This window comes from Pristiophorus japonicus, chromosome 18 (genome assembly GCF_044704955.1).
Source record: "Pristiophorus japonicus isolate sPriJap1 chromosome 18, sPriJap1.hap1, whole genome shotgun sequence".
Taxonomy (NCBI): domain Eukaryota; kingdom Metazoa; phylum Chordata; class Chondrichthyes; family Pristiophoridae; genus Pristiophorus; species Pristiophorus japonicus.
In genome coordinates this window covers 53,642,067-53,657,902 of record NC_091994.1, presented here as the reverse complement: position 1 = coordinate 53,657,902, position 15,836 = coordinate 53,642,067, and the positions used below count along the sequence as shown (strand labels likewise).

Here is a 15,836-nt window from a genome sequence, read left to right as displayed (position 1 = left end):
AGGGGCGGGGTGGGGGGGGAGAGGGGCGGGGTGGGGGGGGGAGAGGGGCGGGGTGGGGGGGGAAGAGGGGGGGGGGAAGAGGGGCGGGGTGGGGAGGAAGAGGGGCGGGAGGAAGAGGGGCGGGGGGGAAGAGGGGCGGGGGGGAAGAGGGGCGGGGGGGAAGAGGGGCGGGGGGGGAAGAGGGGCGGGGGGGAAGAGGGGCGGGGGGGAAGAGGGGCGGGGGGGAAGAGGGGCGGGGGGGAAGAGGGGCGGGGGGGAAGAGGGGCGGGGGGGAAGAGGGGCGGGGGGGAAGAGGGGCGGGGGGGAAGAGGGGCGGGGGGGAAGAGGGGCGGGTGGGGGGCGGGGTGGGGGAAAGGGAGGAGAGACGCGGGGGGGCGGAGGGCGAGAGGGGGGGGCGGAGGGGGAGCGACGGGGGCGGAGGGGGAGCGACGGGGGCGGAGGGGGAGCGACGGGGGCGGAGGGGGAGCGACGGGGGCGGAGGGGGAGCGACGGGGGCGGAGGGGGAGCGACGGGGGCGGAGGGGGAGCGACGGGGGCGGAGGGGGAGCGACGGGGGCGGAGGGGGAGCGACGGGGGCGGAGGGGGAGCGACGGGGGCGGAGGGGGAGCGACGGGGGCGGAGGGGGAGCGACGGGGGAGGGGAGAGCAGAGGGGGAGGGGAGAGCGGGGGAGACGGGAAGAGGGGGAGGCGGAGAGGGAGAACGGAGGGGGAGCGGAAGGAGGGGAGGCGTTGGAACTGTGTCTTATTAAGCACAGTTTAAATAAACGTTCCTAAAAAGCTGAGGTCATGTGATGAATATAAATATGAAAAGCACCATTCTGCAAAGTCTGAAGAGAGAAAGATGGGAAAAACCACTGGGAATATAGGAGTTTCCAAAATAATGTGAAAAAGAATGGCAGAGGGGCAAAAAGGGAACTGTAATGAATACAGACGTAGAGCCAAGTGGAACAGGAAGAAATTCTTCCATTAGTAGACCAGAAAGCAGATGGAATAATCGAGATTAAGGATTAAAAATTGAGGTTAAACAAAAAAATAACTCCCAGAAGTAGTGATTGCTTCCTAGAAGTACTCACTGTAGGAAGCACCATAGCAGGTCGCCAATTGTTGGAGGTCCTACAACTAAACTCAATCCTTGTGACGTTATCTGCATAGATGTTCCAGACAGATATTAAAAAGGCTCAAAACGAATAAATCCCAAGGGTGACCACCATTTGCGAAGGTAACCAAATGCTGACTCTTTCTGGCAGGATGATACTGTTGGTTTCTGGACAATACTGATGGAGTGTACAGATTTTGGCTCCCACTGTAAGGGTTTTTCTGTTCATTGGAACACTATTTTAGACTGAAAGTTCAATAAAATTGACGTGTGGGGGTTCTCTGGCCAAATCGAGCCAACACCAAACGCCCAACAGAAGAGCGACTTAAACCTGTCAGGATGCAGAGGTGGTGTACGAGAACTCTTCCTATTTGCACAGTAACAGCATGACATTACTGTTAACAATGGGAAAAGGAACTGGTTCAGGGTAAAATCATAGAATGATAGAAATTTATAGCACAGGAGGCCTTTCGAACCATGGTGTCTGTGCCGATGAAGACGAGCTATCCAGCCTAATCCCACTTTCTAGCTCTTGGTCCGTAGCCCTGTAGGCATATCCAAGTATTTTTTTTAATGTGGTTAGGGTTTCTGCCTCTACCACCCTTTCAGGCAGTGAGTTCTAGACCCTCATCACTCTCTGGGTGAAAAAAAATTCTCCTCAACTCCCCTCTAATCCTTCTACCAATTATTTTAAATCTATATCCCCTGGTTATTGACCCCTCTGCTAAGGGAAACAGGTCCTTCCTATCCACTCTATCTATGCCCCTCATAATTCTATACACCTCAATTAAGTCTCCCCTCAGCCTCCTGTTTCATAGCTAAAATTTTCCAGTCCAGGCAACATCCTCATAAATCTCCTCTGTACCTTCTCTAGTGCAATTACATCTTTCCTGTAATGTTAGCTGACATTGTTAACGGCTCTTTCCTCAGGTACTGTCCCCTTCTCCCTTAAATCTGCCGTCATCATCCGTCTCCTCAAAAAAAACAACCATCGTCCCCTCTGTCCTTGCAAACTACCGCTCCATCTCCAAAGTCCTTGAACGTGTTGTCGCCTCCCAAATCGTTCCCAGAATTCCATGTTTGAATCTCTTCAATCCGGTTTCCGCGCCTGCCACAGCAAACAGCTCTCATCGAAGTCACAAATGACATCCTTTGTGAGTGTGACAAAGGTAAACTATCCCTCCTCGTCCTTCTTGACTTGTCTGCAGCCTTTGACACGGTTGACCACTCCATCCTCCTCCAGCGCCTCTCCACCATCGTCCAGCTGGGTGGGACCACACTCGCCTGGTTCCATTCTTATCTATCTAATCGTAGCCAGAGAATCACCTGCAATGGCTTCTCTTCCCGCTCCCGCATCGTTACCTCTGGTGTCCCCCAAGAATCTATCCTTGGCCCCCTCCTATTTCTCATCTACATGTTGCCCCTCGGTGACATCATCCAAAAACACAGCATCTGTTTCCACGTATACGCTGACGACACCCAGCTCTACCTCACTACCACTTCTCTCAACCCCTCCACCGTCTTCAAATTATCAGACTGCTTATCCGACATCCAGTTCTGGATGAGCAGAAATTTTCTCTAATTGAATTTTATGGAGACCGAAGCCATGGCTTTCAGTCCCCGCCACAAACTCCGTTCCCTAGCCACTGACTCCATCCCTCTCCCCAACTTCTGTTTGAGGCTGAACTACACTGTTCGCAACCTAGGTGTCATATTTGACCCTGAAAGGAGCTTTCGACCACATATCCGCAGCATAACTAAGATCGCCTACTTCCACCTCTGTAACATCGCCTGGCTCCGCCCTTGCCTCAGCTTATCTGCTGCTGAAGCCCTCATCCATGCCTTTGTTACCTCTAGACTTGACTATTCCAATGCACTCCTGGCTGGCCTCCCACATTCTACCCTACGTAAACGTGAAGTGTCCCAAAACTCGGCTGCCCGTGTCCTAACTCGCACCAAGTCCCGCTCATCCATCAGCTGACCTACATTGGCTTCCGGTTAAGCAACGCTTCGATTTCAAAATTCTCATCCTTATTTTCAAATCCCTCCATGACCTCACCTCTCCTATCTCTGTAATCTCTTCTAGCTCCACAACCCCACTCCCCCCGCCCACCAGATGTCTGCGCTCTTCTAATTCTGCCCTCTTGAACATCCCAGATTATAATTGCTCTATTGGTGGCCGTGCCTTCTATTGCCTAGGCCCAAAGCTCTGGAACTCCATGCCTAAACCTCTCTGCCCCTCTATCCTCCAAGACGCTCCTTAAAAAATACCTCTTTGACCAAGCTTTTGGTCACTTGCGTTAATTTCTACTAAGTATCCCTTATGCCTTCTAAACCGCCTTATCTACCTGTCCTGGTACCTTCAGGGAGCTGTGGACATGCACTCCAAGGTCCCTTTGTTCCTCTACACTTCTCAGTATCCTACCATTTAATGTTTATTCCCTTGCCTTGTTAGCCCTCCCCAAATGAATTACCTCACACTTCTCCGGATTGAATTCTATTTGCCACTGTTCTGTAGCCAGCAGTGAGCTACTGGGACCAAGCAAGGATGGACAGATTTTTGTAGCTTTTTCTCTTGATTAGCATCAGTTTTGTCTGTTGAAATCTGTAAGCTGTACCTTTTCCAAACTGTTCTGAGGCACGTACTCAATTATTCCACTTGTACCCCTATCTGCTTTGTACGTTTAATGTGAGCCCATTCTATTTTACAAGCTAAAGCAACTAACATCTTTACAGATACAGTAATACTAGTTAATCTCTCTTGGCATAACATATGGGGAGTTGAGAGTGGAGGATCGTATTCAGGTCAAGCGGGGTTAGAGGATGGGGGGCATAATTGAACTGATGGGAGGAGGTTGGGGCAGCGGGGGGGGGCGGGACAGGGATGGGAAAACTACCTCTTGGGCGCAGGGTAGTGGCCGGCATAAATTCCCAGTGGAGGGTTGGAGCCCCTGGTGAACACTCAAACAGTTAGAGGGAGGAGGGAGGGGGGAGGTGGGGAGAAGGTTCGTTGAGTTATTTGGTTTCTAATTTAATTTGCAAATCGCATTATGGTTGAATAATGGGCCTCCATAGAGAATAAAACAAGAGGGTAATAATGAGCATTTTATAACATTTTTTGCAGGACTTCATGCTGCCTGAGCAAAACCAATGAATCATGTAACATGCAGCAGCATTACTTACTTGGCTCCAGACTGTCCTCGGTCACTCTCAGCGTTTGGTTTGGAACTTGATTTGGAGTCTGTCGCATTTCCTCTCTTCTCCTCTGCACACCTTTTGTGACCAGGTTCGCTTTTAGCCTGAATATACAACACACACGTTTTCTTTGACCACCCATGGAGATTGTAGATATATTCACCATTCTCAGCATCCCCATAATCAAGAACTACCAACAGCCGAGTTAATAGAGCCACAGATGCAACACTTCTTTTCTCCACAATATGGACTGCACTGGAACACGCCAGACCAGCTGAGATGGCGGGCAGGTGACCTACACACGGCCTCTGCCAATACAACTAAGCATCTGATTGTTCTGCTGTCTCACAATTGTCATTCTACCCCGATGGGTAAACAGCTGCCTTCAGGCCTACACGTCTGCACAAGAGCAACGCCCTGTAACACACCACGTTATTGGAAATTACAGGTACAAACCCCAGATGGGGAGAAGGGGGGCAAGGAATTGCTAATGTTATCCAATAAGATCCATCAATGGTCAACTTTCTGACCTCAAATCAAAAATACCTACAAAAATACCAGCCCTGTCCCATCATCAAGTTTACAAATGGTGCCCAGAAACCAGAAATGGGAAAACAGACACAATCCTGGTGTGGAAATTGCTGGAAGAAAGTAGTAAGCTGAGCCATTTTGAGAGTACTATGTAATCTTGTGTGGCATAGCTCACAGACAAAAATATCTGTCTTTTCCTGGAACAGTGCTCATTTCCTACTTCCCAATTCTTTATTCTCTTTATTCCACTCTTCGCTCTGTATCCATCTTCTGAAATTTTCCAGTTACCCTATTCATTTGTCTTCAACCTTTCCTTGCTGAGTCTCTTAACACATCTCTCCTGTACATCTCTCTGCTCTCAGTATGTCTGTCAAACACTCCCTCTTTGTATGTCCTTTCTGTGCATTTGTCACTCTCTCCTTTCTCCGAGACCTGGAGCCAGACTCAGCTGCTGTTGTAACTCTACATAGGAACAGCAGGGGCTCATTCAGCTCCTCAAACCTGTTCAATCATTCGATTAGACCATGGCTGATCAGTGCCTCAATTTAATTTACCCACTTTTGGTCCCTATCCCTTGATACCATTAACCAACAAAAATCTATCGATCTCAGTCTTGAAAACTGCAATTGACCCAGCATCCAAAGCCATTTGGGGGAGAGAATTCCAGATATCCAATGTCCTTTGTGTGAAAATGTGCTTCCTGATTTCATGCCAAAAGCCCTCGCTCTGATTTTAAGATTGTGCCCTCTTGTCTGGATTGCCCTACCAGAGGAAAGAGTTTATTTGTATCTATCCTAACAAATCCCTTTATCATTTTAAACACATCTCCCCATAACTTTCTAAACTCAAGGGAATAGTAGATCCATGACTAAGGTGATAAAATTGAATTATATAGAATATACAGCACAGAAACAGACCATTCGGCCAAATCAGTCCATGGTGGCATTAATGTTCCACTCGAGCCTTAATCTAACTGCAGTATATATAAGGAAAATACTATTTACTACGAACTAACCAAAACATGTTGGGACAAGTAGCAGAATGGATAACAAGCTGGCTACAAAACAGAAAGCCAGGAGCAGGGGTTACGGTTAATTACTCAGACTGGCAAAAGGTGGGAAGCGGTGTTCCACAGAGATCGGTGCTGGGACCACTGTTGTTCACCATTTATATACACCATTTAGACGAGGGAATCGGAAGTACAATTTCAAAATTTGCACATGACATCAAATTGGGTGGTATAGTTAATATGAGGAAGACAGCGACAAAATACAAGGCAACATTAATAAATTTGCAGAATGGGTGTAATTGGGAAATTAATTTCAATATAGCTAAGTGTGAGGTGGTGAATTTTGGTAGGAAGAATAAGGAGACCAGACACTGCTTGGAAAAAGGGGTAGTGGAGCAAAGAGATCTCATGGTACAGATACACAAATCACTAAAAGTAGTGACATATTAATAAGGCTATAAAAAAAGCAAATAAATCACTAGGGTTCATTTCTAAGAAGAAGGATAGAATTGAAAAGCAGAGACATTATGCTTAACTTGCATAGAACCAAAATTATTAAAAGGATAAAGAGGCACTGGAGAAGGTGCAAAAAAGATTTCCATGAATGATACCAGAACTGAAAGGTTATAACTGTATAACCTTTCAGTTCTGAAAAAGCAAATTATAATTTAAATGGAGAAAAATTGCAAAGTGCTGCAGTGCAGAGGGACCTAGGGTCCTTGCACATGAAACACAAAAAGTTAGTATGCAGGTACAGCAAGTAATCAGGAAGGCAAATGGAATGTTGGCATTTATTGCAAAGGGGATAGAGTATAAAAGCAGAGAAGTCCTGCTACAACTGTACATGGTATTGGTGAGGCCACACCTTGAGTACTGCGTACAGTTTTGGTCTCTGTACTTAAGGAAGGATATACTTGCATTGGAGGCTGTTCGGAGAAGGCTCGCTAAGTTGATTCCGAAGATGAGGGGTGTTGACATATGAAGATAGGTTGAGTAGCTTGGGCCTATACACATTGGAGTTCAGAAGAATGAGGTGTGATCTTATCAAAACATAAGATAATGAGGGGGCTCGACAAGGTGGATGCAGAGAGGATATTTCCACTCATCGGGGAAACTAGAACTAGGGGACATAGTCTTAGAATAAGGGGCTGCCCATTTAAAACTGAGATGAGGAGGAATTTCTTCTCTGAGGGTTGTAAATCTGTGGAATTCGCTGCCCCAGATAGCTGTTGAGGCTGGGTCATTGCATATATTTAAGGCGGAGATAGACAGATTTTTTGAGCGATAAGGGAATAAAGGGTTATGGGGAGCGGGCAATAAAGTGGAGCTGAGTACATGATCAGATCAGCCATGATCTTATTAAATGGCGGAGCAGGCTCGAGGGGTCAAATGGCCTCCTGCTCCTATTTCTTATGTTCTTATGGCTGAGGCTCTCTTCTCTAGAAAAGACTGACAGAGGTCTTTAAAATTATGAAAGGGTTTGATAGGGTAGACGTCGAGAAAATGCTTTGACTTATGGGTGGGGGAGACCAAAACTAGGGGCTATAAATATAAGATAAACACTAATAAATCGAACAGGAAATTCAGAAGAAACTTCTTTTCCAAGAGAGTGGTGAGAATGTGGAACTTTCTACTACAGGGAGTGGTTGAGGTGAATAGTATCGATGCATTTAAAGCTAAATAAACACACGAGAGAGAAAGAAATGTTGATGGGGTTAGATGAAGAGGGGTGAACATAATAAGACCATAATTAAGAACATAAGAATGTTCCACTGATGGGGGAGTCTAGAACTAGAGGGGATGATCTTAGAATAAGGGGCTGCCCATTTAGAACAAAGATGAGAAATTTCTTCTCTCGGGGGTTGTAAATCTGTGGAATTCACTGCCTCAGAGAACTGTGGAAGCTGGGACATTAATAAATTTAAGACAGAAATAGACAGTTTCTTAAACGATAAGGGCTAAGTGGTTATGGGGAGCGGTTGGGGAAGGGGAGCTGAGTCCATGATCAGATCAGCCATGATCTTATTGAATGGCGGAGCAGGCTCGAGAGGCCGTATGGCCTACTCCTGTTCCTATTTCTTATGTTCTTAAATGTTTTTACCGAAAAGGATTTATTCCTGGGAGCAGATAGAAGCAAAGAATACATTTAAAAATAAAGGACCATAGTAAGGAATGCCTCTTAAATAGTTTCAGAAACAAATATCATCATCATAGGCAGTCCCTCGAAATCGAGGAAGACTTGCTTCCACTCTAAAAGTGAGTTCTCAGGTGACTGTACAGTGCAAAAGGGGAATTACAGTCTCTGTCAGAGGTGGGTGGCGAGTCTGATTTGCCGCACGCTCCTTCCGCTGCCTGCGTTTGATTTCTGCATGCTCTCAGCGACAAGACTCGAGGTGCTCAACGCCCTCCCGGATGCTTCTCCTCCACTTAGGGCGGTCTTGGACCAGGGATTTCCAGGTTCCGGTGGGGATGTTGCACTTTATCAAGGAGGCTTTGAGGGTGCCCTTGAAATGTTTCCTCTGCTCACCTGGGGCTCGCTTGCCGTATAGGAGTTCTGAGTAGAGTGTTTGCTTTGGGATCTTGTGTCGGGCATGCAAATAAGTATTGCGTTTACTGAACAATGTTAAATAGGACTTTATTCCTTATAGAGGTGATCTCATCAAAATGTATACAATTCTTACAGGGCTTGTCAGGGTAGATGCTGGGAAGACGTTTCCCCTGGCTGGGGAGTCTAGAACCAGGTCTCAGAATAAGGGGTCGGCCATTTGGGATTGAGATGAGGAGAAATATTTTCACTCAAAGGCTTGTGAATCTTTGGAATTCTCTATCCCAGAGGACTGTGGATGCTCAGTCCTCGAGTATATTCAGGACAGAGATTTTTGGATACTAAGGGAACCGAGGGATATGGGGATAGTGCAGGAAAGTGGAGTTGAGGTAGAAGATCAGCCATGATCTTATTGAATGGCGGAGCAGGCTCGAGGGGCCAAATGGCCTACTCCTGCTCTTAATTCTTATGTTCTTATGTAAGCCTCACAACGACTCAGTTATATTTCAGAGTTAGCATGGAATACACTATGGTAGAACCACAGATATACATCCAACTACAAACCTACAGATCTGCTTTTACATACGCATTATGTGTGGGTACTGTGACACACCATTCCTCGCTTGTTTGCCCCCAGGTGAACTCTCTGATAATTAACAGTAATAACGAGGACAGTTCACATCACTTGCACAGTTCTCACCTTGTCATATTTACTGACGACATATTTCAAACAAGTTACTTTGGTTGTAGAAGACAGGCTACTCACCGAAAGGTTCTTGCCCGCAGTATCTGAAGTACGATGGTTGCCAGAGATCCCTGAATCACATATATTTTCATTAATAAGTAATACAGAAACACTGCATTTTGGCTTACAGTTTCTCAGAAAGCAGCAAAGGAAACTCTGGTGATTGAGGAGCACTACAGCAGTATAATAGGTTGTTTTGCTACTCTTTCTGTTTCACTATTGCTGACCAAGGCTATTTAATGTGGTTTTAAATACAATACAGCAAAAATATTTAGAGTCGCTCTTATTTACTATCTCACTACTCCTGATGACTTCACTTTGGCTTACATCTAACGTGTCAGTGTATCACAATATTGACTGCAATATTGGCTGGAAGGGACACAGTTGTGGTTAACCTGTGGTAACTCCACTCAACAGAGATCAGACATTGCACTGTTTCCAGCAGACTGATCAAGAGCTAAGTATGAGAGGAATCAGTGCCGTTAGTGTGGTCTTCGCAGGAGCACACGCACACAATGTAGAGAGCGGCAAAAACCTGCAGTTTGAATCCAGGAACTCAGTGGAGATGAAACCACAGGTGCAAACCATCATCGCATATCTTCACAAAAAAGCACCCCTTTAAACCACACAAGTCAGTGAGTCGGGAGGTCGGCGAGTCGGTAGGCGAGTCGGGAGTTCGGAGGTCTCGGAGGTCGGTGAGGTGAGTTGCTAAGTAGCTCTCTTTTCTCCATTTCTTTTTTAAGTAGATTTTAAACTAGATAAGGCTAACTAGAGGGATGGCAGTGCAGCTCAGTCCCGTGGAGCGCACATCCTGAGGCACGTGGGAAGTCCTAGACGCTTCGCGCAGCCGCGACAACCATGTGTGCAGGAGGTGTCTCCAGCTTCAATTGCTCGAGCTCCGCATTTTGGAGTTGGAGCAGCGGGCAGAGTCAATACTGTGCATCCGCGAGCTGAGAGCTATGTGGATAGCATGTTTCAGGAGGTGGTCACCCCACAACTTAAAGGCGTGCAGGTAGAGTGGAAGTGGGTGACCACCAGACGTAGTAAGTGTGCTAGGCAGGTAGCACAGGAGTCCCCCCCGCCCCCCCGTGAGTCCATCTCGCTTTCAAACCAATATTCAATTCTGAATATCGGTAAGGACGATGGTGCCTCTAGGGAGTGCAGCCAGAGCCAATTCCAAGGCACCACGGGTGGGGAGGGACAAAGAACAAAAAAGCCCGAGTGATAGGGGATTGTATAGTTAGGGGAACAGACAGGTGTTTCTGCGGTCGTAGACGTGACTCCCATATGGTTTTGTGCCTCCCTGGTGCCAGGGTCATGGATGTCACAGAGCGGTCGGAGAGCATCCTGGGGGGGGGGGGGGGGAGGGGAGGGTAAACAGCTAGAGGTCATGGTCCATATCGGGACCAACGACATAGGTAAAATGAGAGATGAGGTCCGACAGGAAGAATTCATGGAGCTCGGAAGAAAATGAAAGGGTAGGACCTCAAAGGTAGTAATTACCGGGTTACTACCGGTGCCACGTGCGAATGAGTATAAGAATAGAAGAATAGAGAGGATGAACACATGGCTGGAAAGTTGGTGTAGGAGGGAGGGCTTTAAATTCTTGAGGCATTAGGAACACTTCTGGGGGAGATGGGACCTGTACAAACTGGATGGGTTTCACCTCAACAGCGCTGGGACCAATATCCTCACGGGGAGTTTTGCTAGTGCTGTTTGTGAGAGTTTAAACTAGCTTGGCAGGGGGATGGGAACCTGAGAACAAATTCAAAAGGGAAGGAAGTAAAGCAGAAATTGGATAGCATTAATCTAGAAAGCGAATCTGTAAGACAGAGGAAACAGGTTTAGTATGTAGTAAGCAAGGAGGTATTCCTGTGCTGAATGGTATATACTTCAATGCAAGGAGTATAGTGAATAAGGCGGATGAGCTAAGAGCACAGGTAGACACTTGGGAGTATGACATTATAGCCATTACAGAAACATGGCTGAAAGAAGGGCAGGTTTGGCAGATCAATATTCCTGGCTACAGGATTTTTAAATAAGATAGAGAGGGGGGTAAAAAAAGGTGGGGGGGGTCGCGGTACTGATTAAAGAAACTATTACATCGGTGAGGAGGGATGATATGTTAGAGGGATCATCAAATGAGGCCATATGGGTCGAATTGAAAAATAAAAAAGGAGCGATCATACTGCTGGGCGTATATTATAGACCCCCAAACAGTGGAAGGGAGAGAGAGGAGCAAATATGTAGGCAAATTGCTGTGATGTCCAAAAACCATAGGGTAGTACTAGTAGGGGATTTTAATTATCCAAATATTGATTGGGACAAATTTAGTATGAAGGGTATCGAGGGTGTGGAATTCTTGAAATGCATTCAAGAGAACTTTTTTAGTCAGTATGTAGCAAACCCAACACGAGAGGGGGCGGTCTTGGATTTAGTTTTGGGGAATGAAGTTGGGCAGGTTGAAGGGATATTAGTGGGAGAACACTTGGGTGCCAGTGACCATAATTCAGTCAGATTCAAGTTGGTTATGGATAAGGACAAGAATAGGTCTGGAATAAAAGTTCGAATTGGGGAAAAGCTAATTTTGCTAAGTTAAGGAGTGATTTGGCCATAGTGGACTGGAAACAGCTACTTGTGGGTAAATCAGTGTCGGAACAGTGGGAGGCATTCAAGGAGGAGATCTGGAAGGCTCAGGCCAAACATGTGCCCTTAAAGAAAAAGGCTGGGAAAAATAATTCGAGAGCCCCCTGGATGTCTAGGGACTTACAGGGGAGGATAAAGAAAAAAAAGGGAAGTTTGTCATATATCAATGGCTAAATACTTTAGAATCTTTAGAGGAATATAGAAAGTTAAGAGGCAAAATTAAAAAGGATATTAGGAATGCTAAGAGAGAGCACGAGAAATTCTTGCCAGTAAAATTAAGGAAAACCCTAAGATGTTCTATAAATATATTAAGAGTAAGAGGGTAACTAAAGAAAGGGTAGGGCCTATTAGAGACCATGGACCCAAGTTTCGGCCTCAGTTGCTCCTGATTTTTTGGAGCAACTGATGTAGAACGGAGTATCTTAGAAATTCAAATTCTCGGCATTTAGTTTGCTCCAGTTCTAGTCAGTTAGAACAGTTTCACTTTGGAACAGAATTTTTTTTCCAAAAGGGGGTGTGTCCGGCCACTTACACCTGTTTTCAAAGTTTCGGCAGTGAAAACTTACTCCAAACTAACTTAGAATGGAGTAAGAGAAGATTTTTGTACGCTCGAAAAAACCTTGTCTACACTTTAGAAAATCAGGCGTAGGTTACAAATCAGGCGTAGGGAATGGGGGTGGGGGGGGGGGTTTAAAGGGAAGTTTACAAACATTAAACACTTCAGTTTTACAAATAAAGAGCCATCATCAATAATAAATGACAAACACATCAATGAATCAACCAATAAATCAATCAAAAAAAAAATCAATAAAATATTTTCTACTTACCGACTGCAGCACCGGGAGCCCTCCAACAGTGTGCTGGAATGCCCCCCCAGTGCGTCTCCGTTAGTGTCTCTATCTCTCTGTCTGTGTGTGTGTCTCACTCTCTGTCTGTGTCTGTGTTTCTGACAGCGAGGAGGGGGGGAAGGGGGCGGGGGGGAGGGGAAGGGAAGGGGGCGGGGAGGCGGGGAAGGGAAGGGGGCGGGGAGGCGGGGAAGGGAAGGGGGCGGGGAGGCGGGGAAGGGAAGGGGGCGGGGAGGCGGGGAAGGGAAGGGGGCGGGGAGGCGGGGAAGGGAAGGGGGCGGGGAGGCGGGGAAGGGAAGGGGGCGGGGAGGCGGGAAGGGAAGGGGGCGGGGAGGCGGGGAAGGGAAGGGGGCGGGGAGGCGGGGAAGGGAAGGGGGCGGGGAGGCGGGGAAGGGAAGGGGGCGGGGAGGCGGGGAAGGGAAGGGGGCGGGGAGGCGGGGAAGGGAAGGGGGCGGGGAGGCGGGGAAGGGAAGGGGGCGGGGAGGCGGGGAAGGGAAGGGGGCGGGGAGGCGGGGAAGGGAAGGGGGCGGGGAGGCGGGGAAGGGAAGGGGGCGGGGAGGCGGGGAAGGGAAGGGGGCGGGGAGGCGGGGAAGGGAAGGGGGCGGGGAGGCGGGGAAGGGAAGGGGGCGGGGGGGCGGGGAAGGGAAGGGGGCGGGGAAGGGAAGGGGGCGGGGAAGGGAAGGGGGCGGGGAAGGGAAGGGGGCGGGGAAGGGAAGGGGGCGGGGAAGGGAAGGGGGCGGGGAAGGGAAGGGGGGCGGGGAAGGGAAGGGGGCGGGGAAGGGAAGGGGGCGGGGAAGGGAAGGGGGCGGGGAAGGGAAGGGGGCGGGGGAAGGGAAGGGGGCGGGGAAGGGAAGGGGGCGGGGAAGGGAAGGGGGCGGGGAAGGGAAGGGGGCGGGGAAGGGAAGGGGGCGGGGAGGCGGGGAAGGGAAGGGGGCGGGGAGGCGGGGAAGGGAAGGGGGCGGGGAGGCGGGGAAGGGAAGGGGGCGGGGAGGCGGGGAAGGGAAGGGGGCGGGGAGGCGGGGAAGGGAAGGGGGCGGGGAGGCGGGGAAGGGAAGGGGGCGGGGAGGTGGGGAAGGGAAGGGGGCGGGGAGGTGGGGAAGGGAAGGGGGCGGGGGAGCTGGGGAAGGGGGCGGGGAGCTGGGGAAGGGGGCGGGGGGGAGGGGAAGGGCGCGGGAAGGAGGGGAAGGGGCGGGAAGGAGGGGAAGGGGCGGGAAGGAGGGGAAGGGGTCGGAAAGGAGGGGAAGGGGGGAAGGGGGCGGGAAGGAGGGGAAGGGGAGGGAAAGGGTGAGGGAAGGAGGGGGAGGGAAAGAGGAGAAGGGGGAGGGAAGGAGGAGAAGGGGGGGAGGAGGAGGAGGAGGAGGAGGAGGAGGTGGAGGAGGGGAAGGGGGGAGGAGGAGAAGGGGAAGGGGGGAGAAGGGGAAGGGGGGAGAAGGGGAAGGGGGGAGAAGGGAAAGGGGGGAGAAGGGAAAGGGGGGAGAAGGGAAAGGGGGGAGAAGGGAAAGGGGGGAGAAGGGAAAGGGGGGAGAAGGGAAAGGGGGGAGTAGGGAAAGGGGGGAGAAGGGAAAGGGGGCAGAAGGGGAAAGGGGGGAGAAGGGAAAGGGGGGAGAAGGGAAAGGGGGAGAAGGGAAAAGGGGGAGAAGGGAAAGGGGGGAGAAGGGAAAGGGGGGAGAAGGGAAAGGGGGGAGCAGGGAAAGGGGGGAGCAGGGAAAGGGGGGAGCAGGGAAAGGGGGGAGCAGGGAAAGGGGGGAGCAGGGAAAGGGGGGAGCAGGGAAAGGGGGGAGCAGGGAAAGGGGGGAGCAGGGAAAGGGGGGAGCAGGGAAAGGGGGGAGCAGGGAAAGGGGGGAGCAGGGAAAGGGGGGAGCAGGGAAAGGGGGAGCAGGGAAAGGGGGGAGCAGGGAAAGGGGGGAGCAGGGAAAGGGGGGAGCAGGGAAAGGGGGGAGCAGGGAAAGGGGGGAGAAGGGAAAGGGGGGAGAAGGGAAAGGGGGGAGGCGGGGAGATGGGGTGGCGGGGAAGGGGGGGCGGGGAAGGGGGGGCGGGGAAGGGGGGGCGGGGAAGGGGGGGCGGGGAAGGGGGGGCGGGGAAGGGGGGGCGGGGAAGGGGGGGCGGGGGAGGAGGAGAAGGGGAAGGGGAGGAGGAGAAGGGGAAGGGGGGAGGAGAAGGGGAAGGGGGGAGGAGAAGGGGAAGGGGGAGGAGAAGGCGAAGGGGGGGGAGGAGAAGGCGAAGGGGGGGGAGGAGAAGGGGAAGGGGGGGAGGAGAAGGGGAAGGGGGGGAGGAGGAGAAGGGGAAGGGGGGGGAGGAGGAGAAGGGGAAGGGGGGGAGGTGGAGAAGGGGAAGGGGGGAGGAGGAGAAGGGGAAGGGGGGAGGAGAAGGGGAAAGGGGGGAGGAGGAGAAGGGGAAGGGGGGGAGGTGGAGAAGGGGAAGGGGGGAGGAGGAGAAGGGGGAAGGGGGAGGAGAAGGGGAAAGGGGGGAGGAGGAGAAGGGGAAGGGGGGAGGAGAAGGGGAAGGGGGGAGGAGAAGGCGAAGGGGGGGGAGGAGAAGGGGAAGGGGGGGGAGGAGAAGGGGAAGGGGGGGGGGAGGAGGAGAAGGGGAAGGGGGGGGAGGAGGAGAAGGGGAAGGGGGGGAGGAGGAGAAGGGGAAGGGGGGGAGGTGGAGAAGGGGAAGGGGGGAGGAGGAGAAGGGGAAGGGGGGAGGAGAAGGGGAAAGGGGGGAGGAGGAGAAGGGGAAAGAGGGGAGGAGGAGAAGGGGAAAGAGGGGAGGAGGAGAAGGGGAAAGAGGGGAGGAGGAGAAGGGGAAAGAGGGGAGGAGGAGAAGGGGAAGGGGGGGGACAAGTGGTAGGGGAGAGGAGGAGAAGAGGAAGGGGGAGGAGGAGAAGGGGAAGGGGGGGAGGAGGAGAAGGGGAAGGGGGGAGGAGGAGAAGGGGAAGGGGGGAGGAGGAGAAGGGGAAGGGGGAGGAGGAGAAGGGGGAAGGGGGGTAGGAGGAGAAGGGGATGGGGGGTAGGAGGAGAAGGGGAAGGGGGAGGAGGAGAAGGGGAAGGGGGAGGAGGAGAAGGGGAAGGGGGGAGGAGGAGAAGGGGAAGGGGGGGGAGGAGAAAGGGGAAGGGGGGAGGGAGGAGAAGGGGAAGGGGGGAGGAGGAGAAGGAGGAAGGGGGGGGAGGAGAAGGGGAAGGGGGGGGAGGAAGGGGAAGGGGGGAGGAGGAGAAGGGGAAGGGGGGTAGGAGGCGACGG

At 51.3% G+C, this 15,836-nt stretch overlaps 1 protein-coding gene across 1 annotated transcript in view; it reads right to left on the bottom strand.

Moving 5' to 3' along the window:
- Nucleotides 1-15,836, bottom strand: part of LOC139228732 (uncharacterized) — a 115,944-nt gene that overhangs the window by 42,624 nt on the left and 57,484 nt on the right. Inside the window, exons 8-9 of the mRNA XM_070860035.1 lie at nt 9,142-9,191; nt 4,279-4,394 (exon numbers count right to left, since the gene is read on the bottom strand). Coding sequence (XP_070716136.1) covers nt 4,279-4,394; nt 9,142-9,191 — 166 coding nt within the window. The remainder of the gene's footprint in view (nt 1-4,278; nt 4,395-9,141; nt 9,192-15,836) is intronic.